A 23,877-nucleotide genomic window follows, 5' to 3' on the forward strand; every position below is an offset into this window, starting at 1 on the left:
AGAAGCGGAGGGTAAGTTGTGTCCGCCCCTGAAATGCCAGATGCCCTGCGATTGGCTGCAAGGACTCCGGCCCGGCCGCGGATTGGTCATCGCTGAGGGCTTGAAAGGTGGATGAGAGCGGACGACACCTCAGACGGACTGTGGCCGGGGATCAGACAGCGTCTCCGGCGAGTCCGAGACGCGGCCCCCGCCCACCATGGCCCGGCTCTTCAGGGCATCCTGCCTTCTCTCCCTGCTCCTGGCCGGCTTCGTTCCGCCGAGCCGAGGACAGGAGAAGTCGAAGGTGAGTGAGCCTCGGGGATGGGTGGCCGGGGGATCGAACGTGGTCCGCAGGTGTGCATCTCTCGGTGGTAAGGCACCCTTCTTCCCGGGCTCCCCACCAGTAGGGTGACACCTAGGTGCGAGAGACGCTCTAACTCCCGTTGCCTCCCTCTTCAGCATACCCAGACCGTCGTCAGACTCTTCGCGGTTCCATCTGTTGGAGACCTGGGTGCCCCGGGTGGGCAGAATGAATGAGGGAGGAAGGGTCTTCTCTCCCGGTCCACACTTTCATCCCCACGGCTACCTCCGGGTCGTCTTGCTACCTCCAAGTCACTGTCTGTTTCTGAGATATTCCCCTCCAGTGGGGCCTGAAGCGGGTGGGGGGGGCACAGAAAATGGCCTGGAGACTCAGGGTCTGGGTTGGCTGCAGAGGTTCCCAGGGAGAATGGCAGGCAAGGTGAAAGGGAAGGAACACGCAGCTGTGTGCTCCCCGTCTAGCCCAAGCGTAAACGCAGGTAGAATTCTGGGATACTGGTAGAAGACGCAGAGGTCTGTGACAGAAGGAGCTCTGAGCTGGCAGCACAGAATGCCCAGGATGCTGACTAGACTCCCTTTTCCTTTGTGGACCTCAGTTTCTCCACCTGTAGCAGGTGGGAGGACAGGGCACAATGAGGCTGATGATTTCAGAGGGGATGCTTGGAGAAGCTGCAAAATCCACACGCTGTTCTCTGACGTGTCTCCTGTTTGGGGGCAGCCTCACTACCCACAACCCACTGCCCATCTTGGCCTGAGCAAACCTAGTAGTTGGAGAAAGCTGGGGACTGCCAGCTCGATAGGAGAGGCAGAATTCTCCTGAGCCTTAGTCTATCCCCAGCAGAGTGTGTGGCCCTTAGCTAGAGTGGAGATGCTGAGGCCAGGAGCAGGGGTGACCACACATGCTTATCTCTTTGGACAGTATATGCCAAAGTGGGCTATGTAGATCTCTCCCCTTCCCCAGGGTGGGGAGGCAGAAGCCAGGCATAGACCCAAAGAGAGAGATGTATGTTTCCAGCAACCCAGTACACACACACACACACACACACACACACACACACACTTGTATAAGCTGAAGAAGCTTTGCACTTCTGTGTTTCTCAAATCTTCCAGATCTTAATTCTAAGATCTTATAACTCCATGATTCTGTTTCCAAAAGCATATCTACTGTTCAGGAAGCCCATTCCAAACACAAGGTTCCTTCTGTCTGTTTCTATCCCCTGTCCTGTCCTCAGCCTAAATTCCAATCAGTCTGTCCCTGCTTGGAGTCAGCCTTGAGACTGGATGGTTATGAGGCCACTTCCTCTAAGCCTCTGGCTTTGTATCCAGTCCTGTTCATAATCTCCAACTCAGAAGGTATTTTCCAGGGCAGGGATGGTACTGAATTTCAATATTGGGGTGTGGAGTAGAAGTGAGGGTAGACCATGGGTAGGGCAGTATCTTGGAGTCCTATAACCTCAGCTTGGGGAGAAGCAGAGAAGGGAAGATGGGCCCTGCTTCAAGAAGGCTGGTGGTAAGAACATGGATCCCATGAATAACTCATCATAGCCATGTGTTCTCTGTAGAACTCTGGGGAGTAGATGGATTCAGAGAAAACAGGATGGGTATGGTCTAGAAAAGTCTTAGGGTGAGGTATGATCATATCAGATACAACCAGCTAGGAATTGCTAGCTAATGACAGTCTGGGTGTGCCTATTTCTCCTCCAGGTCCTGAGAGAGCTGAAATGTCATGGCCCTAGGTTCTAGGACTCAACCACTTATCCTACCCCAACTCCAGGGCCAAGCAATGGGGCAAGGGGCAGGTGGAGAATGGGATGGACAAAGGGTGAGAGCCCCAAAGGGATGTTTGCCTCCTCCCAATTCAAAGGGAGGGGCTGAGTAACAAAGGGAATCCTCCTTTCCTTGCCGTGTCCCCTCTCCAGTCCAGTTTAAGGCTGCCCAGCCTCCCTGTCTTTCCTCTACAAAAGGACTTTGCGGAGGCTAGAGAGAATAACAACCGCTGACGTGCGTGGGATCCTAGTAACCGCTGGTTTCTAGGTGACTAAAGCAGGCAGAGAGAATCATGGAACCACCGGCTGACAGTCAGGGCTGAAGAGCCCTCAAGACAGCACTGAATCTGACCCCGCCTCACAGCTGAGGAGCCAGAGCCCCAGAGAAGGGACAGGAGTCCTCACACAGAATCAGAGGCCCAGCCAGGCCCAGAACTCACGTCTCCTGCCCCCAGTCCAGCTCTCCTCTCACACTTTCACACTGATGGGAGTGGGCAGATGGGTGAGGAGAAAGACACAGGACCAGCAACCCAAGCCAGCTGGGGTCCTGGCAGGGTCCCCCCTCCAACTCTCAAGCCATCGAAACTCTCCTGTCTTGTGCAATTGTGGGAGGATAGAGGGACCCTCACTCCCTCTCCCCACCGCCACGCACAACTCCTCTGACATCCGGGTTAAGGTGCAGGGTTCTGGGACTCCATGGGCCCAGAAAAGGGGAAGGGGCTTCCGTAAGGACTGGACGTGTGCTCAGTGGTGAATGCAGGCCATGGCTTCCCCCACCATAGGCGCTCTCTGACCCCTCTCGGTCGGAACTCACAGCACTGGCTTCACTGGCCCAGTAGAAAGGATGGAGGCTTTGTCACACATCCATCCCTTCTCCTGTAAACACCCTGCCCAGTGCATCATCTTCTTCATACTGGCTGGGGAACATCAAAGCCCTCTTCACAATAAGGTAGGAGCGTCAGGGCCCTTTACCCTATCCCTTGATGGGTGGGTGGGGCAGGGGGCGGGTACAGATTTCTTTCTAAGAGGCTTGCAAGACAGTTTTGACCTGCTAGTAAATTCTCGCAGCCATTTTGGGAGGCAGGTGGTATTATCCTCTCCCGTCAGCAGACGGAGGCTCAGACTGAACGTGACTTGCCCAGGGCCACACAGCCAGCAAAGACTCAAATCTAATGAGAGGAGATTCCCACCCTGAAACTGGTTTCAGAAGCTGATCCTCCCGCTGTTTACAAGTTTCCATTATTTAGACAACCTCTTGGCTTTTTTTCTCCCCATTTCACGGTTTGTTTTCAGACCGGGGTGGAGTAGAGAGGCAGGTGGGAGGCCTTTCCTTCTGGCTGCTAGACCTCTGTGGCCAGCTAGGGTGTGTTTGTTGTGCCCTGGCTGTTTGTATTTTGAGGTGGAGCTGACCCCAGCTGGGGCCCACGAAGCCCAGGGGCTGAAGGAATGTCAAGCTTAGGTCTCAGGCCGGCCTCCAGCAGCCACCAGAAGTCACGGGGCATGGAATATTAGACTCACGTGTAGCAGGGAATTTGTACCGGAGCCAAGAAGAGAGCTTGCAGCTGTCAGGGAATGGCCGCGCGGAGGGAGTTCCAGCTCCCCTGGCTCAGCAGGCTACGGAGTCTTCAAGACAGAGCCTGCTTTTTTAGACCCTGCTGGGGCCACGCCCTGCCAGCCCAGATGGCTCTCTTCACGCAGTTGGGCAGAGGTGTAACTGGCTGCAACAGCAAGTCTTCCAGGATTGGTGGGAAGAGAGGGCGTGAATTTGCTTCTCTAACTCCAACCACCTGGCTCTGTCTCTCTGGTCTATAATGCTAGTTTGCATTCGATTTGTTTATTGTCTTCTCATCTCCTCTCAGATGTCCAGGCCAGGACTACCTGCCCAGCTGCTAATTATGGTAGTGATGCCATGACACTCTTTCAAGAGTAGACCCAGATTTTTGTAGTCTGTACCAAAAAAATGGCAGAGATGAGATGGGGTAGAGTGGGGTAAATGCAGCATCCTGCTTGCCGGCAGCAATCCATCCCCTCCTCTCCCACTAAGAGTGACGCTGTCAAGCCATGGTGGTTGAGAACAGCTGATCCAGTTCAAGGTTCTCATTTTATAAATGAGGAAACTGAGGCCCACAGAAGAGAAAGGGCTAGTCCAAGACCACACGGGGAGTTAGTGGCGGAGCTGGTCATGGAATCCAGGTTCCCCAACTTGCAGCCCATTTAACGCTCTCTCTACTAGTTCTGGAGGCTGACCGTGGAACAGCTTGGGCAGAGGAAGGTATAATGGTCATCGTCACAGTTGCTCGCCCACAGGGAACATTGAATCTACGCCAGGCAGTGGGGCTTTACCCTGACCATCCCATTTAATCCTCATGGCAGGCCTTGCCCCATTCCTGGCTACTATCCTACTTCCCTATTTCTAACAGCCTCAGTTTTCCAGTCCCCCAGATCGGGAACCTCTGAATCACCACTGTCCATACTGCTGCTTCCTCATTTCTGTTCAGTTCTTCCTTCGCGATGGTCTAGTTCAGGCTCTCATCACCACTTGCCTGCATTATTGCAATAGCCTCCCCGTCTCCACCAGCCCATCCAATAACACAACACCAGCATTGGGGGAGTCTCCCTCAGAGCCTGCCCAGTGACTGTTTATAAATTGACATGTGATGCAGAAGTAATGACCAAAGTAAGTATTTCTCCAAGTTTCCATAGCACCCACCAGCTTATTAAGTGTTTTCAAAATTATTGTCTTGTACAAGGAATTAGGAGACCTCACTTCTAGTCTGGCTCTAATTCTTGGAGTGGTCTTGGGCAAGTCAAGACCACTTGGGCAAATCAGTTCCACCTCTCCCTGTTATCTTGAAAATGGTGGAGTCTAAGTTCCCTTCCAGCTCTAACCACTCCCCGGCACTGGTCTTCTCTTCCAGATGGACTGCCATGCTGGTGTGAGCAGCACCATCTATGAGTATGGAGCCCTCGCCATTGACGGGGAGGAGTACATCCCCTTTAAGCAGTACGCTGGCAAATACATCCTCTTTGTCAACGTGGCCAGCTACTGAGGCCTGACGAGCCAGTACATTGGTAAGAGCCCATCCCTCTTCCCCTGCTTGATTTGGGGCTGTTTCTGCCGATTGGGCACATTCCAATCACAGGAGCTTTCCCCGTGCAAGGGGGAAGGGGTGACTGTGATCATGAGATTCCAAACCCCGTATCTTAATCCTACTGTGTTCCATGGTTCTTTGAAAATGATTATAGAAGCCTGAGGTCTGATCACCTTCAAATATGTTCTGGAAGATTCTCAGTTATCCTTCATCCCGGGGCACCTCAACTGCTCTAAAAGCAGAAGGAGGGAGGAGATTGGGTTTGTGCCTGGAGTGTCCTTTCATTGGAGTAAGAAATAATAGCTCTGTCTTGCTGAGAATTCCTCACCTGTCCTCAGCCCCATCTGCCTTAGTGCTTCTCCTGGCCCCTGGAAAGCAGGCAACTGGCCTGAGTCCCCAGAGTACGGGTGTTAGTGACAGAACCAGGTGTTGCACCCAGGTTTCATGATCCTTGGTACCCTCACTTCTTTCTCCTTAGCTGGGTCAGAGTCAAGAGCCTGAGGGAACAGACAGGCGAAAGGCATCTGAAAGCACCCACAAGAAAATGCTTTGGGGGGTGGGGTGGGGTTTGAGGGAGGCAAGGGCAACCTGACCTAGGGCAACCTGAATGTTCTGCCTGGCAATCATTGGACCTTGGCAGTGGGTGACTGATTACTCATTTGATGAACCATATTGCTCTCTTTTCCCCCAAACCTCCAACCTATCCAGATTGGAATCCATAGCATGGGACTTGAATCCCAGCATTGCCACACTCAGTGGATGATCTTGGGCAAGTCCCTTCCCCTGTCAGGCCTCAGTGATTTCAGCTGTACAATGGGTGAGCAGGTGGAGTGGTACACAGGAGGGAGGGCTCCTCATCAGGCTACCCCAGTCTCTGCTCTCTCTCTCCCTGGCCCAGAACTGAATGCACTACAGGAAGAACTTGCACCATTTGGTCTGGTCATTCTGGGCTTCCCCTGCAACCAATTCGGAAAACAGGAACCAGGAGAGAACTCGGAGATCCTAGCCACTCTCAAGTGAGTGCTAACTCAGTGTCCTGAGAAAGCGCCCCAGCCTAGCCTCCAGGCACCTCTTGCAGCGGCCCCTACTCATGATGGATATTTATCAGCCTCCAAGAACTACTCTCCCCTTCCAGGAACCCCGTTTAGTGGAACGAGTGGAAGAGGGGCCAGGAGAGGGACAGAGACAGGGACGATGGTTGTGAGCACATGACCGGGGAGGGGGAAGGGGAGTACATGTGGAGGGCAGGGGTTATTGAGAAGGTACCAAACTGGAAAAAGACTAGACCCACATTACGCCTGTGCCCATTCAATATTCGCTGGCTCCCACTGCCCACTGTAGAATAAAATCCAGACTCCCAACACCCCCTCCCCTGTTCTGTCCCTTCATTTCTGAGCCCTGTGCCCATTTCCCTGGGACCCACATAAAAACATTGCTCTTAGGCATGTCCGACCAGGTGGGGGCTTCGTCCCCAATTTCCAGCTCTTTGAGAAAGGGGATGTGAACGGGGAGAAAGAACAGAAGTTCTACACATTCCTGAAGGTGAGTACACAGCCACCTCTATCAGAGCCTCTCTGCCCAGCTGATGCTGGCTCTGGACCAGGCTGCAGCCGCTCCTGGCTCCAGCCCACATAAAGACAAGGCCTGTGCAACCCTCCTCTGCTCCTGGGCTCTTGGGGAATTTCTTGGCATCTGATTATTATTCCAACTAGAGGGCTTTGCAAACCCTAGGGTCTCATCAACCCATTTTACAGATGGGCCCCAGAAGGGACAAGATTAGGGTCTCACAATCTGCTAGAGCCAAAACTGGTTCTGGGATTCAGTTTTCTAACTCCCAAACTGATGCTCTTTTCTCAGTGCCAGGCTATTCTCCTTCCTCCAAGAAGTCCTGGGAAGGAGGCAAGATAAGAGGGTGGGAGGGGTCCCAAGCAGGGTTGACTCTATTCTCATCTCTGCTCCAGAACTCCTGTCCTCCTACCTCGGAGCTCCTGGGCTCATCGGGCCGGCTCTTCTGGGATCCCATGAAGGTCCATGACATCCGCTGGAACTTTGAGAAGTTCCTGGTGGGGCCAGATGGCGCTCCCATCATGCGCTGGCACCACCGCACCTCGGTCAACACTGTCAAGATGGACATCCTGACCTACATGCGGCGCCGGGCCACCCTGGAGGCCAAGGGGAAGTAACTGAGGCCCACCCCACCCCATGTCCACCACGCAGGGGCTGGGGAGGACTCTGTTCAGGAAGGAATCCATTTCTCCACCCACACCATACTCCCGCACTAAACCCCTTACGATTACGCAAGGCCTCAGCTTGACACGAACGTGTGCATACAATTGTGTCTGTACTGCTGTGCACATGGGTGTTTGCACGCATGCCTACAGCTGTGTGTGACCAGGTGTGTGCACACACATAAGTGTACGGCCCCATGGGCTGACCTGCACGAATACCCAGGAACGTGTACCGTGTGTGTGGCGACAGCTGTGTGCCGTGGAGAGTGCCAGAGAGTAACTCCCCTCTTTCCAGTTCTCTGTTCCAATGACAATTCACTTCCTGCTGAGCCCAAAGAAAAAAACCAGCTCTAGATTCAACTGTTCCGCTCTAACCTGGACCTCAACCCCTGGAGCCGGCACCTCCCACCACCTCCAAACACCACCCCTGAAGTGTCCAAAAGTTTCTGGGCCTGCCACACTGCCCGACCTCCCTCCTCTCCATCACACAGCCTCCCTCCTTCCTGAGGGCCCTGCCAAGCCCCCTACCCCACCCCGCAGTGTTCCCTGAGAGTAGCCAAGGCAGATGTGAGAGCAAGGGCCATGTTCCCCGTGTCAGGGGTGGCATCTCCATGAAGGAGGGGCCCAAAGCCCTTGTGGGCGGACCTCCCTTGAGCCTGTCTGAAGGGCCAGCCCTTAGTGCATTCAGGCTGAGGCCCCTGGGCAGGGATGCCACCCCCGCTCCTTTGAGGGATGTGCCCTCTCCTCTCACCCCGACCCACTGGCATTAGACTCACCCCTGTCTGCCTAGTAAAGGCCTTTCTGCAGCAGCTGAGCCTACTGTGATGCTTCCTCAATGGGGCCACCCTCGTGGTGGGGGGGAAGGGAGAAGAGGAAGAGGAAGAGAAAAGGAATGAAGGGAGACCTTTGGGCCCTTGCTTTTTGGTTTCCACCTAGGCCCACTCTGCTTCCTCACTCGGCAGTTGGAGTTTATAAAACCAGCTCACGTCTACTCTCATCCCACAGTTCTCCACGGCAGCTAGGGCTCAGGTGAGGTGTTCATGTGACAGATGAAGAAACTGGCTCGCAGAAGGTCCAGGCCTTGCCCAATGTCTCCTGACAAGTGAGGGGCAGGACTAGAATGTAAACCCAGGTTGCCTGACCCCCAGCCCCTGGATGACCCTCACGGAGGCTCTGAGCAGGGCCCCAGAGGATATCTACCAAGAGTAACGGTGATGCTCCTGGGGGTGTCTGTGAGGAATGGGGTACGGAGGGAGGGGGCCAGGAAAGCAGCACGCTGGTTGAGTAGGAGGGGAACATTAATCAGGGCATAAAAGAATACCAGTCACAAAATGTTAATCTTCAACTTGGATTTATGTCCAAGATTCGTGCAAACAGCTGCCCGGGGATCAATAGCCACCCCAAACCGGGCCTCCAGCACCACAAGCCTCCAGCTGAGGGCCTGGCAGCTTCAGGCTGGGGCCCCTCAGCCGATGTGGCTGGCATGGGCTTCATCCCAGGCTGCAGTGGTGCTGGCAAGGCTGCCATGGGCGGAAGTGGAGGGCCCAGGAGGAGAGCATCCTGTCTCTTCTGCTCCCAGAGGCAAACCCGCTCTTCCCGCAGCTCCTCAGAGTGGGAGGGGATGTGCGTGGGGCAGGTCCTGCTACTGCAGAGCTTGAAGCAAAAATTAAACACACACATGAACTGAATGTGGTCCCCAGAGGGGCTGCTGAACCACTTCTGGGGAAGTTGTGAAAGGAAGGGGGGTCTTGACTGCACCCCACTTGAGATTAACATCTGCCAGCAGTTTCTGCAGAGGATGGTAGGTCAAGGCCGGATGACACTTGTCTCCACCCAGTGGCAGAGTAGTGAGTTTTTCCCAGTCACTCCAAAGGAAAGGCCCAGATGGACGCCTTCTGGATGGAGCCTCCCCAGTCTCTAAACAGTTCAGGTTGGGGCCAGGGCTCAAGCTGGCCATCCATCTCAGCCTCCCGAGTGGCTGAGGCTCAGAGAGCCCATGGCCTCTAGTTTTCCAGTAAGCTGAAGTCAGCTGGCTCTGCAAGACGAAGGTGGAGCCAATGGACTGGTTTCACTGAGGTCCCTCACGGTCATTTTTGGTGGGCTCTAAATAAACAAAAATTTTGAGGATTTGAAGACGAGGTGGTACAGCAGGTTTCAAAGTCCTATGGAAACCAATATAGTAAGAGTGGAAAGAAACCAGTGAGGGTTGTTGGGTATCACCAAGTGCCAGGCCCCAGGCTAAATGCCTTAGGTATATCTGTCATTCAGTCCTTGCCCAGCCCTATGAAGCAAACAGATTATTATCCCTTTATGAGGGGGAAGGGAACTGGGGCACAGAGAGGTTTTTAAAAACTTGCTCAAAGTCCCAGGTCTAGGAGGTGCTGGCGCCTAGTCAGTCTGGTTTCAGATCCCAGAAATGGAGTAGTTCTGGGGGAGGGGACAGTCCTGCCCACTTGGCCACCCTCTGCCCTCATCAAAGCAGGCTCCGAGGGGCTCCACAGAACCTCTAGGGCTCCGCAGGGAAACATCAGGAAATGCCCAGCCCAATACCTCCTCCTTCCAACCACGAGATCCTCCACACCACAGCCCTCTAAGTCCCCCTGTAGTCTCTGCTCCCACTCCTTCTGCAGAGGGGCACTCGACCTCCTGGCACAGATGCGACCCTTAGAAAACTCCTCTTACTGCTGAGATGGACTTGGCCTCCCTATTGCTCCCCTTAGTTGCAATTCTGCTCCCAGAAGCCCCACAGGCAAGGCAGTGCCTTCTGCCCCACGAGAGCCTCGCAGAAAGTGAGGGAGTGACCAAGGGCCCAGGGTGCTCTTATGACTAGCGAACAGACCTCCAGTCCCCAACTGTTTATGGCGGACACCGTGGCCAGAGGGAGCTTTACAAAATGCAAATCTAATCTCTCATGCCGCTCTGATTTTATTTTATTTTTTATTTATTTATTTTTTTGGCCACACGGCAGGGCTTGTGGGATCTTAGTTCCCCGACCAGGGATCGAACCTGGGTCCCCTGCAGTGGAAGCACAGAGTCCTAACCACTGGACCGCCAGGGAATTCCCATGCCACTCTGATTTTAAAATGTCCAAGGACTGCACATCATCCGTAGGATAAAGACCAGCCCTCCTGTCGTGGCCTGCAAGGCCCTCTCGGCCAGGACCCACCAACCTCCCTGACCTCGCCTTGCCCGTCCCCGCCTTCCCCACCTTGTTCCTGGCTCCAGCCACACCGGCCTTCTCTCAATCCTCAAGTTGGCCACATTTCTTCATCCCCTCCCAGCAAGGCCTTTGCATTTGTCCTTTCTCTGCAAGAACACCCTTGGCTTCTGCCTCTTTACCTCGTTAATGCCACTCATTCTGAGGGTCTCAACTCAAACACCGTGGCCCCCACGCTGGGTCAGGTCCCTCTGCTATCTGCTCTCATAGAAACCTGCTCTTCTTCCTTCAGGGCACTTGAGTGCAGCTGTATGCCCACTGGTGTGATTTTAACCATTCATTTCTGCCTGCCTCACTAAACAGTAAGGTCATAAGGGCTGGGACCATATCCGAGCTTCCCCAGAACCTCGTACAGCACACAGCATTTAGACCCTGAACTGTAATGAAGGAAGGAATGGTTTCAACCCCCTCATGATGCAGTCACCAACCCTTTCTTCTCAACACTATTTCAGAAAGCTGGGCCTCCTCCTCCACCTAGATCAGAAGGTAGCAACATCGTCGTCCCCAAACGGGGGTGATCCTGGCAGATAAGTTATCTCCCCCCATGGAAGACAGGGCCCATTACCAGGGGATCATGCTCACCTGGTTCCGTAGGCCTGGCCGTGGGTGAGCCCATCACTTGGGAGCTCTGATTTTGTATCCCTCCACATGGCAGCCGCCAGGTGTATTCTGGCTGCAACAACACTGGTGCTTAGTAATCAATTACCATAGTCGAAAATTACAGTAGCAGCTACCGTGCCAGAATAGTACGAAGTTCATATTAATCGAGTATAACTGAATCCTTACAACTACCAAGGTTGCCACCCCCATTTTACAGGTCAGCAAACTGAGGCTCAGATGGGTTAAGCAACTTGTTGAAGGTCGCCCAGTTAGGCAAGTGGTCAAGCTTTGATTTGAGTCCAGGTCTCTATAATCCTGGAGCTAATCTCTTAAGCCCCACAGTACACTCCAGTGTTTAAAGATGCATGTAAGGAACGGTCATGGGGGAGAAGCTGGATGGAAGGCAGCTGTCACCAGGTGAGAGCGGGGGTGCCTGAGGGGGCTGTGGCAGAGGCACTGCAGAGGATGGGACAGGTGACAGCAGCTCTTTGGAGACAGAATGATAAGCAAGAGAAGAAAAAAGCAGCCAAAAAAATGGAATAAAAGAGAAAAGGAAAGGAAACTGAAGAGGGAAAAGAGAAAGAAAAGCAAAGGGAGAGAATGCATGGTGAGGATCTGGTACCTGGTTCCATGCGGAGGTTGTAAAGAAGGTCAAACCCAAACTCCAGTACCCATGGCCTGGTGGGCGGGAGAAAGCCCTCCTTCTGGGCCCACTCCCTTATTTGGCCTTTTCTGTCCTACACCAGTGACCCTGAGCAGCCCTGGGCTGGAAGGTCCTGCCCCTGGGACAGCGGGCCACACACCACAGTGCTGTTCAGAAGGGGCCGAGGATGCAGCTTCTGACTCCCTCACTTGACCTTGCCCTCTGGAATGTGTCTGGGTGGCCTGTGTGTGTGTCCTGGAGTGAAAGAGGGGCACAGACTCACCAGGTGGAAGAGGCGTGACTTGGGAAGCGGGTATGGGTGCTCCATGGCCGTGGGGGGAGGTGGGTAGCGGATCTGGGACCAGTCCTCAAAGCCACGGTGTTGCACAACGGAGGGCATGGGCAGGTAGGCGTAGGGGTAGGCCCCGCAGAGATGCTCCGGGTGGGTCTCCACGTGGTAGCGGTCTGCCGAGGTCTACAAGAAAGGCTGACATCTGGCTCTGGCCTGTGACAGGCTGCCTGGGCCGTCCCAGTGACACCCATCCCATCTCCCGTTCTCTACTTAGAATCTCAGTTCTCTAAAGACTGGTACGTGGCCACGGAAGGCTGGCACATGCACACAAGAGTGGCACATGGGCATGGAAAACTGGTACATGGGCACAGAGTATCAGCTGTGATAAGTTAGTGTGTCCTGAGCACTTATTCTGTACCGAGTACTGTTATGAATGCTCCACCCGCATTACCTCATTAGTTAGCTGGGCACCTGAGCAAACGATGCCCCCCACCCCCCGCCCAGTGACTGCAGCACCCCGAAGGAGGTAAAATGCAGTAAGTGCTGCTTCCTCCCTCAAGCCTCCTCACCTTTGCTTTCCTCTTCTGCTGTCTCAGGGCATCTTTCGCCCTTTCCTCATCTTTGAAGGCTTTTAGCTGAGAGAAAGAGGGAAGGAGAGAAGACCGTTAGTCTAGGTGTTTCCTGGCCAGGCCTGGATCCAGGGCCTAACCAACCACAGCGTTGACCAGCCAATGCATAAGGCACCGCTCTGGGCTGTCCTTCCTGGCCCGGCCCCGGGAAAGGGCCCTATGAGACACAGCACAGCCCAGGCTGCAGGCTGCAGGTAAGGCCTGCTCACCCATCACGGGGTGGTCTGAACACAGGTCAGGTGGGTTGCGTGAGCCTCACTGCTTCTGTGTTTTCGCATTAACCCCTTTTAGTTCCAATGTGGGAGACAGTGGATGGCTCAGAGCTAACTCCTAAATTTGCTCTTTTAAGGCATGAAAACTGATTGTGGAAAATCAGAGCTACAGGTCAGAGAAGGGAAGGGCCTTTCTGAGGGCCACAGAAATGTGGCAGCAGAGCTGAAAGGAGAATCAGTGAGTGTCCGGACATCCAGTCTCACCAGGGACCCTTCAATCCATGCCCCCTCCCCGTGAGGACAGCCAGCTGCCCCCTCCTCGGTCCAGCTCTTGTCACCTGGGCATGCAGTTTCTCCACCTGCTTCTTCAGCTCTTCCTTCTCCTCATTCATACGCTCCCGGTCGCTGCGCTCCCTCTGGAAGTCCTCCTCAAAAATCTTCACCTGAAGGGGTGGGAAGGGGTGGGGAGGTGGGGAGAAAGGGATGAGGCAGGAAGGGCAGTTCTGAGTGGAGGCTCAGACCTGCTCAGGCCTAGAACCCTGGGCCTCCTGATGGGAGTCAGACATCAAAACTGGTTTCACCGCATCTCAAAAATCCCCGTGGGGAGGGGAACGGGTGTACCTCTGGCCCCCCACCCCCAAGTTCAAACAGAGTAGTTCTGGGTCTCTCTATCTTATATTCTGGGCTTCTACATAGGGATTTATTTGAAAAAAGGATCCATGCCAACAAAGAAAACAACAGGTTGACAGCCATCAACCAGTCCCATCCTCTCCTTCTGCTGAGGCCCACAGAGAGATGGAGGCCACAAAAAAAGAATATGAGTGGAGGACTGGAGTTCCAGTCTCCTGGCTCCGAGAGCAGAGGGCCTACAAAACTCTCCCAAGGCTTTCGGGTGCCCTGGCAAGGAAGGGACGGGGTGGGGCCCTGTCTCTGCCTCTGCAGTTTCACATCCTTACTGCAGATCAGTGAGAAGCCGACCAGGCTCAAAATGATTTAGAAGGATCAAAAGCATGGCACCAAACACCACAGAAACACGTGAGAGAACCAAAACCTTTTCAACTTCCTTTCAATTCTCTGTATCCCTCAAGAAGAAAGTCTGCATTTTATGCTACTGTGTCTTTAACAGGTTTCTAGTACTTAACTTCCCTTAAATAAAGGGAGAGACGACTCAAGCTCAGAGTCTTCATCAGGCAACACTCAAGTTCAACAACACTATTTTACCTTTTACTGTATTTATTGTTTATAGTTACTTTCTATTTATGGCAAATAAACAGGTTTTCCCATTTATAGTAGAAATGTAAGTTCCCTTTTAAATATATTTATTGAATTTATTTTAAAATTTGTTTTCAAAATATTAGGTAAATAATAGCACAGCTGGGGCACAGAAATGTTTAAGCCATGATGGTGGTAAAGGAATGACCTAGATAGGGATACACTGGTAGTGAGGATAAGCCTATATCCAGACAGGGGTCCTGGCCAATGGTCAGAAAGTGGATGACAGATTACAGCTTCCACATGGTTCAAGGCCCATCCTGGGCCCTCAGGAATGCTCCAGCTCCCACTGGGCACCTCCTACCTCACCTCTTCCCCCTAGCCTCACCTGCTGTTTCAACAATTCATTCTGCGTGACCAGTTCCTGTTTCCTTAGCAGGCCTCCAGCTCCTTCGGGGCTCCCAAATGCTGTTGCTGGAGATGATGGGGAGGCCTGGATACTCAGTGCTTCCTCCAGGGCCTGGAATCAGGAACAGAGGAGACAGACCCATCATCAGAAAGCCCCTAGAAGTCAGGCCTCATTGGAAGGGTCAGGCCCCCTTGAAAGATCCCTTTCCTGATAACAATAATAGTAATAATAACCACCACTATTTAATAAGTGCTACCTTATTTATGAACACTATACACACGTCATTTCACTGAATCCTCGCCACAGTCCTATGAAGAAAAGATTGTGACCATCATCCCCATTTTATGGATGTGAAAACTGAGGTTCAGAGACCTGAAGTGATTTGTCCAAAGTCACACAGCTAGTAAGTGGCAAAGCAGGGATTCAAAGCCAGCGTGTGATCTTAACCAGCAGCCTAACCTGTGGTCTTTATGTAGAAGGGAGAAATCTCCTTCCCTGAGGATGAGTGGCTCAATTCTTAGCACCCAGACCTAGAAAGAATACTAAGTCCTTTGGGGGAAGAAATTTCAGTCTCCTCGACAACTGCCTGCCCTGTGATTCTTCAGCTTCCGTAACCCATTCCCACCAAGCCAACCTCTCCAGCCCCAGCTCTTCTGTATTAGATTAGCCTGGATTTTAATTTTGACTTAATTAATATTTTACCTTTCCAACCATGAAAATGGGCTGAAACATCACCAAATAGCATTTTGAAAATTTAAAAAGCACCCCTATTTTACCATGTCCACAAGATACCTTTCCTTACGTAAACAGTGTGCTCACATTCTCTTATAAGTTTTCCATTAACTGGCTTTCTCCTTCAACCCTGCTAACGTGTTGCTTGAGAACTTTGGAACACCTCTCAAGACAACACCCTCATCACCACCTGGACTTTAGTCCCCTAGACAGCAGGGCCTCTGCTGGCCATGCGTCAGCACTGCTCACAGTGCCTCCCTGGACCTTGGGGAGATAAAGGAAACCTTCCCCAACTTGGACTTGGGCCCCACTTGGTCTCCAAGACTCCCCCAGAAACATGAGGAAACTGCTGAGCCAAGAGTAAATACAGGATGCTCAAGGGGTGGGCTATGGCTGCACTGCACCCTCCTCCTCCGTCTGCCCCATTTTTCAGATGAGCAGGCTGAGGTCCAGGGACAGGGAGAGCCTTGCGTTAATCATCCCCACCAGCGTCTGTCCCCAGCTATGCCACAGAAACCTGGAGGGCAGCGACCCTGTCTGAGTCATCCCTACAACCAGCAGCATGTACGACATTCTGCCTGGATTTAGACCCCCAATTCCCCCAGCTCAGGACAGATCGTTCTTTTCCCTGAGAACAGGTCCCAGGGCCCCACACTCAGCATCATCAGCGCTTACCAAACACCAAAACCAAACAGAAAGGGTCACCCCCGGGGCCTAGTGAATGCAAACTCACAGCAGAGCTCGCTGCGAGCAGGAAAAGCAGGCAGAAGGGAGAGGCAGACAGACAGGACGGGAGGAAACGCTGAGCACAGGCTCCACAGCAGGAAAAGCTGAGCCTTAGGAGAAAGTTTCCTTTCAAAGCCCCTCCTGTCAGCTTGTTCCTTGAGCCCCTGCACTGGAAGGCGGGCAGGGGCTATAACCTGGTACCAGAAACAGCCCCCAGCCCAACCCGGCCCACTGCCTCTCACCGTGGCTCAGAGCAAAGGGCTCCCGCTTTACCTGGGCTCTCCCACCCCCACCCCGAGCCCCATATCTCCCTGGATCCCCCTTCTCGAGGGCAGAAACCTCAAGCCAGTGGTCATCCACTCCCTTCAGTAAGTTTTTTCTGAACACTGACGGGCTTGGCGCCAGGTGCTGGGGGATACATACCCTGGTGAAGACGCACACCTCCCACAGTCAGATGGGAAGACAGGTCATCGGTAAGTCATCACAAGAAAATGCCAGAAGGGGTGTGAAAGAAGCTGCCGGTACTTTAGACACACAGAATAGGGAGCTCAAAGGAGACTTGGGTTGGGAAGGCCTCACTGAAGAAGCAGTGTTAAAGCTAAACCTGAATGATGAGGGGGTGGCACTGTGTGAGCGAACAGCACGTCCAAGGGCCTGCAGGGGAGCAAGCATGGGGTCATCCCAGCCTGGCACTCAGCATGCGGGGAGGGGAAGGCAGAGGTGGCAGAAATCACGGGGCAGCACCGAGAGCCTCAGCGCCCTCGCCCTGACCCAGGAGTCGCCCCTCCTGAGCTGAGGGTCTGAGGCACTGGCCACAGGGCGGGCGCCATGGCTGGCTCAGGGAAGCCCTGCCCACCCAACGGACCATAGCCGAGGCACCCACCTTGTTGAGCCGCTGAATTTCCTTTTCCTGGTACTCCCGCTGCCGGGTGAGTGGGCTCAGCTGATCCTGCAGGTATTTGACCTTCTGGCGGAGCTCCTTGGCCTCTGCTGTCAGCTGCTCCTTGTCGGTCTGCAGGGAACACAGGACTGGTAAGCAGGGAGCCTCCCCAAGAGGCCTAGACTCCCTGACTGCCCGCCCCGCCCTGCGCGCGGCCATGCCTCCCCTCTCGCTCTCACTCTGCTGCCCCAGGATGCTCATGCACAAGGCCCCAGGCGACGCACCCGGGTGAGAGCGGTAATGTCTACATGGTCCTGTCCTCAAGGAAGGGGGAGCTCAGTTGAATGAAAGGCCCTGGGTTCTGCCACCAGCTCCTCCAACAGTGAGCTGAGCCCTTGGGCGCTGTCCCAGCCCTCTCTGGTCTAAGCTCTCCTATCTGCCTTACGTAAGGGGTTCGTAACAGGAGTCACAGGTGGGCTTCAGGAGGTCTGTGAGCCCCTAATCCGAGCACACAATTTTTTTTCTTTTTTTTTTATTTGCGGTATGCGGGCCTCTCACTGTTGTGGCCTCTCCCATCGCGGAGCACAGGCTCCATATGCGCAGGCTCAGCGGCCATGGCTCACTGGCCCAGCCGCTCCGCGGCATGTGGGATCCTCCCGGACCGGGTCACGAACCCGTGTCCCCTGCATCGGCAGGCGGACTCTCAACCACTGAGCCACCAGGAAAGCTCCCGAGCACACAATTTTGACTGTGCAACTTTCTAGAGAGAAAAGCCACAGTTTTTACCAGATTCGCACAGGGGTCTTCTATGATGCACAGAAAGTGATAAGCCACCGCAAGTCTCCAAAGGACCTTTCAGCTCTTACAGTCTCTGAGCCCAGAGGAGATAAGACCCTCATAGAAATAAATGCAGCACAAGGCAGAAAGGGTTCCTCCACGGAGAAACAAAGTACTACTGTGAGGTTAAAGGAAAGAATACTACAGCTGAAAAGAAACCAGGGAAGGCTTCAAGGCGGAAGCACTGCTTCCATACCTACTATGGAACAATCCAGGTTCTTCATCGCAAAGAGCCACACCTGGAATGGCCCTCAGAGAGCATCAAGTCCTAGCCCCTTTATACGACAGGAAATGACTATCCAGAGAGGGGAAGTGACTTACCCAAGGCCACGCTGTGAGCTGGGGCTAGACTAGAACCCAGGTCTCCTCATTCTGGTGCTCTCTGTCCCCTTGCAAGTCAAAGGGAGTTTTTAAAATAGAAGAGGGCAGCACAGTGCAGAGGAAAGACCAGGCACACCCATATTAAACTATTTCTGTGTGTTTATTTGTGATAAGAGGCCTGGAAAGATACACCAAAATGGTAACCATGGTTACCACAGGGAAGAGCCTGGAATTGGGGGGGTGGGGGTGATGAGGAGAGACGGTCCAGGGAAACTCTCACTGTATCTGTATCTTGTGAACATGTCAATATCCTACAAACTAGCTGGTGAGCTGCTTTCAGCCAAAGATGGCCGAGGGCAGCCTTGGTTGGATCTTTGTGGGAGTTGTTGCGGACTCCCCGCTTAAGAGACTCCCGGGTCAGCACGGCCTCTATGGCCATGTGTTCCTACCCACAGGGCCATGCTTTTGTCTTGAAACATCCCGCCTTTCCCCCAGCTGACAGGGAAGAGTGTCAGATGCCAGGAACTTACCCCACCCACTAACGTGAGCGAGGGTCTGGCTGACAATCCCAAGCTGTGACTGTGCACTCACCAGAAAAGACAGGCAGTGTCCTCCCTAACACACATCTCCAAGGTACGGGGCGGTCGCCAAGGCAGGCTGACCGCTCAGAGAAGGCCCCTGGGTGTCGTATACTGATGGGAAGGAACTCTGCTGGAAATGGCCATTTCCAAGTCAGGCAAAAGCAGCCTGTACACAGTTCTCATGAAGGAGAAGGCATGGTGACAGAAATAAAATCTCCAGAGAGCCTGGGGGTCAAATGGCCTTTCCTCTTTAAGCTGCTCCAGGACCCTGAAGGGCCTTGGCCGGTGTCAGTCACACACATGACAGATCAGATGCTACTTCTTCAGGGCACCTGTTCCTGGCCCCCCCCCAGAATGAATCCAGGCCCCCTTTATGCTCTCACTCTGATCCCTGTAACTTCTCCTGTGTCATACTTAACACACGTCTACTCATTTGCTTCTGTAATTAGATGTCCCACGTCTCTTCCCCCGAGGGCGGGGTTGACTGTTCACTGCTGAGTCTGTGTGCCCAGCACGGTGCCCAGGGCATGATCTGTTGAACAGTGACCAGATGAAGGACTGAATGAAGCTCTGTCTAATGGTGGAGCCCCTCGCCCACAAACAGCCATCACCATTGTACACATTCAGCAGCACCCAGCCCATCAAGTGTACTAGAGCAGGCCTGTGGAATCTCTTTTATATTCCGTGCTTCCCTGTGCAGTTCCCTAGATCATAAGATTTTAACTGAACCAAAGCTCTTCGGTATAAAAACAAGAAAAAAATGAAAAGAATAACTAATCCAATCTCAATTTTCAGATGGGAAACTGAGGCACGGGGAAGGAAAGTGCTTTTGCCTCCAGCCACACAGCCCTTGAGTACTGGAGTCAGAGATGGAACCCGCGTCTCCTGAGTCCCACCCCTGATTGTTTACTCCCCTAGCTCCAGACTGCTGGGGAGGAGAGGGCTGGCCCCCCGGAGCTGAACTTGTGGGACCAACAGTCACACTTGCCTCCTCCATTTCTATCTTGGACTTGGCCAGGAGGAGCTTGCGGTCAAAGTCGCGCTGTTTCTGCTCCCGCTCGGCCTCCAGGTCAGTCACCTGCTTCTGCAGGTCCGCCAGCTTCTGGCGCAGCTCAGTGATCTAAGTTCAGAGGCAGAGAAAGGGAGTGTGTGAGGGCCGGGGTGAACATCCAAGGTTCAAGGCTGCTGTGAGGGAAGCAGCATGCAGGATGCTGGGGATGCCCGGAGAGCCCAGCTGTGAAGCAGGACTCCAGCCTTGAGTTCCCATCACCCCCACAGTACCTTCTGCTCATACTGCTGCTTCATGGACCGGAAATGCTGGTCCCATTGCTTGTTCACTTCCAGCAGCTGCAGGGGAGAGATTGGGGTGGGCAGGAGATAAGCAGAGAACGACCAAAGAGAGCCAACTCCTCCAACACCAGCTTTGCAGGCGTGTGCAACGTGTGTGGACGGCAGCTACACACACTGCCTCGATCCTGCGCTTCTCAAAAACGTCCCTCAGAGCAAATCACCTTTATCAACCGCCACATTTTACCCTTGCCGCGAAGGCAAGACTAACACCAAGACACAGAAAGAGTATATAATTTTTATTGTAGAATTATGGAACACACACCCACATGGAGGGCAATTTGGGACTCTGTATTTAAATTTCCAATTCTCATTCTCTTTAACCAAATAATTCCACTCTGAAAAATGTAACCAAAAGAAGTACTTGTACAAGTGTGTAAAAAATATGTGTACTGTTGATCATCTCAACAATGTTTATATTGCAAAAAAATCTAGAGGTCAACTTCAGCATCAGAAACAGGTTAAGGAAATGATAGAATAAACAGAAAATGGAGCACTGCACAGCTCTTCAGAAATTCCGGTGCCTAATACATTGCCTCCGTTCTGAGATGATACTAATTATTCGCCATAATCTTGATATAACAACAATTCGAGGAAGAAAAATAACCCAACATCATTAAATTAACAATGGAAAGGGCATCCCAAGTTCAAAAACATTAAAATATGATAAAAAGTACTCAGAATTAAAGAAACACAGGGTATGTTTTACACATAAATAAATACCCTCAAGATATAGTTAATTTTAAGGAAAGAAAGAAAAAAAGCAATCTGCAATGTGGTATGTATGATATTTTTACAAACATCATACATTAGTAAGTACATAGAGAAAACTGAGGAATATGCAATGAACTGTTATCAACTGTGGTCATCTCCAGGAGGCGAGGTTCTCGATCTTTTTATAATGAACATTATATAACTTCTGTAATCAGAAAAAAAAAACTTACAGTAATACAAAAAGAAAACTAAAATGAGTATGCATACAAACAAAAGACCAAGAGAACATGACTCTCAGATGTGCTGGAGGATCAGGGAGGGCAGAAAGGCCCAGGGACTGGGACAAGGACCGGGCTGTGTGGAGAGGAGGGGCTCAGAGAATAGAGAGGATGGGGCTCCCACCTCTGGTCCAGAAATACCGGGGGTGGGGGACGGAGGAAGACTATGCACGAGACACAAGGAAAGAGCCTCAACTTCTGGAGACTCTCAACTGATTAGAAGCAGTGCTGCAAGCAGGTATGGGATCTCTCATTCTGTGACAGTCCCTCCCTGAACCAGGCTGCATGGTGAACACATGAACCCCAGACTCCCCATTCCTGATGCTAAAACTTGCCTCTTATCACAACCTCTCTCCACCATCCAGGGTTTACCATGGGAGCCTTCCTAAGCTATCCTCCGCAGCAATTTTAGGCCATACCCCAAATGCCACCTCCTCAGAGTGACTCCTGTGGGTAGGGGAACTGATCAGGAGACAAGGGCCAGGGAAAAGCAGCATCTCTCACCCATGGGCAGATGGTTCAGTAGTCACCATGGCAACGCATCACAGAGACCTGGGCCTAGCCAGAGCCAGAGGGCCAGGGAGGGTCTTTGTCCTGCTGGTCCCAGGAGTGAGGAAGGGTCTTCCCCGACCACCACCACTCCCTCCAGCCACCTACCTCTGTGCGCTGCTGCTCCAGCATCCTCACCTTCTTCTCAGCAGCACCCAAGGCTCCCACCTCTGGGACTTTACCTGCTGTCACACCAGCCTGAGGAGAAACACAGAGGGGCCTTCAGCAGAGCCTCAAGTAACAATTCTCTCCCCTACTCAGTGCCCCTCTAAGGCTGCTCACCCATGAGACCCAGCCCTCCGTCTCTTGCCTATCTACCCTCCCACCCACCAGGACACTGTTACTCGTCCCAGCTATGACTGAGTCCCTTCGGGAAGTCCATGGAGATCATTATTCCCCCTCCCTGACCCTCAGGGGCTCCCAGACCCTTCCCTCTCCCTCCCCCCCCCACCATGGCCACTTCTTTTCCTGCTCAGGCTCTATCTCTAAGGCATTGCCAGCTGCCCTCTCCTCCCCTACCCATCAGCCAAAAATGCTCCAGCCTGGAAGGCAAGAGTTACACATTTTTTTAACATTTTATAAAATGTTTATTTTTAAAATGTTTTTTAAAAGATACACAAATAAAGATCTGTGTGCATGTGTGATTAGTACATGTATTTCCTAGCTCTGACCTCTGAGAGGGCCTAAAGCAGTGTCACTCCAATAGCCATGAACACAGATCTTGGTTTCTAAATACCATTCTCTAACAAAAAGAAACAGGACTCCTTGGAGGAGTGGTTAATTTCAGGCCTGGGGCAGGGAAAATATAAGGTGATTATGGAGCGACTTATGGTGCCAGAAAGTAAGGAAGTGCTCAAACATAATAATAATAATAAGAAGAAGGGCATGTCAAATGGGCATAGGAGACAACCTGAAAGAGATGCCTATGACCAAAGCTGGAACTATTTGAACAAGAAAACAAATTGCAATAGTGCTGGATTATAAGCCAAAGAATAAAATAAATATCCTTGAGTCCCTATTAATAGAAAAAAATAAGTGAATAAATAGATGCAGGAGAAGAAAAATTCCAATTAGTAAATAGAGAAGGAATGAAGGAAGCACAAAATCACCATTAGAAGACTACAGTAATAATCACTGCAGGTGAGACCCGCCAGTGGATACTAAAATTAGTATAAGGAGAAACAGGACATCTGCAGTCTCAAAGTGTCTCCTCAAAAGTAAATATTTAGGGGCTTCCCTGGTGGCGCAGTGGTTGAGAGTCCGCCTGCCGATGCAGGGGACGCGGGTTCGTGCCCCGGTTCGGGAAGATCCCACATGCCGCGGAGCAGCTGGGCCCGTGAGCCATGGCCGCTGAGCCTGAGCGTCCAGAGCCTGTGCTCTGCAACGGGAGAGGCCACAGCAGTGAGAGGCCCGCGTACCGCAAAAAAAAAAAAAAAAAGTAAATATTTATTAACTACAAAGGGAAAATTAGTCCCTTTATTATGGAGAAAGCTGACAGACACCCCTTTAGCCAAATGATCAAGATTGAATGTAAATAGACACATCGATATCATGTACCCTTGACATGATGCAAGATGTCACTCCAGTGATCTTCTTGTCCAAATCCATAACATCAGTCTAATCATAAGAAAACATCAGAGAAACCCAAGTTGAGGGACATTCTACAAAATAACTGGCCAGTATAACTCAAAAGCCTCAAGCTCATGAAAGACAAGAACCACTGGGCGCTGTCACAGACAGAGGGAACTAAGGAGACAGGACAACTCTTGATAAATGCAATGTGGGATCCTGGATTCGATCCTGGTACAGAAAAAGGACATGAGTGAAAAACTGGTGAAATCTGAACAAAGACTGTAGTTTAGTTAATAGTATTGTGCCAACGTTCATTTCCTGGTTTTGATCACTGAACCACGGTTAGGTGGTATGTGAAGACGATGGGGAGATGGGCACTCTCTGGACTATTTTGCTACTCTTCTGTAAGTCTAAAATTATCTCAAAATAAAAAGTTAAAAAAATTTTTTTTTATACATAGGAAGTGTTGGCAATTCCCTGGCGGTCCAGTGGTTAGGACTCTGCGCTTCCACTGCAGGGGGTGCGGGTTCGATCCCCAGAAATTGAACACCAGCTCTATCTCCAAGGCCCTGCTTGATATAGGCCAAGACCCACACCCTTTCTGGGCCTCGGTACAAAGAGATCAAACAGGATGGGCCCCAACCTCTGACATCCTGTGGGTCCGACAGCATTTGTCCTGGATTCGTTGCCCACATTCTCTTTGTTCCTTGCCCTCCCATTCGCGTCCACACTCCCCTGTGGCT

General features: G+C 52.2%; 2 protein-coding genes across 5 annotated transcripts in view; one reads left to right on the forward strand and one right to left on the reverse strand.

Moving 5' to 3' along the window:
• The first annotated feature begins 131 nt into the window (after positions 1-131).
• GPX3 (glutathione peroxidase 3) lies at positions 132-8,192 on the forward strand. The gene is made up of 5 exons (XM_081230633.1): positions 132-283; positions 4,982-5,135; positions 6,054-6,171; positions 6,598-6,697; positions 7,117-8,192. The coding sequence occupies exons 1-5, from the start codon at positions 197-199 to the stop codon at positions 7,336-7,338; spliced, it is 681 nt and encodes a 226-aa protein (XP_081086759.1). The 5' UTR covers positions 132-196; the 3' UTR covers positions 7,339-8,192.
• A 525-nt stretch (positions 8,193-8,717) lies between these two features.
• TNIP1 (TNFAIP3 interacting protein 1) overlaps positions 8,718-23,877 on the reverse strand; it is a 52,247-nt gene continuing 37,087 nt past the window's right edge. For 3 of the 4 annotated variants that reach the window (XM_081230630.1, XM_081230629.1, XM_081230632.1), the window contains 10 exons: positions 21,671-21,760; positions 19,956-20,021; positions 19,663-19,794; positions 16,939-17,067; positions 14,577-14,708; positions 13,315-13,419; positions 12,705-12,770; positions 12,127-12,318; positions 11,183-11,273; positions 8,718-9,486 (listed from right to left, as the gene is read on the reverse strand). In XM_081230630.1, coding sequence (XP_081086756.1) covers positions 9,452-9,486; positions 11,183-11,273; positions 12,127-12,318; positions 12,705-12,770; positions 13,315-13,419; positions 14,577-14,708; positions 16,939-17,067; positions 19,663-19,794; positions 19,956-20,021; positions 21,671-21,760 — 1,038 coding nt within the window. In that variant the 3' untranslated portion in view covers positions 8,718-9,451. The remainder of the gene's footprint in view (positions 9,487-11,182; positions 11,274-12,126; positions 12,319-12,704; positions 12,771-13,314; positions 13,420-14,576; positions 14,709-16,938; positions 17,068-19,662; positions 19,795-19,955; positions 20,022-21,670; positions 21,761-23,877) is intronic. The other variant, XM_081230631.1, reaches the window with a different exon arrangement.

This window comes from Mesoplodon bidens (assembly GCF_964165515.1).
Source record: "Mesoplodon bidens genome assembly, chromosome: 4".
In the NCBI taxonomy this organism is placed as follows: domain Eukaryota; kingdom Metazoa; phylum Chordata; class Mammalia; order Artiodactyla; family Ziphiidae; genus Mesoplodon; species Mesoplodon bidens.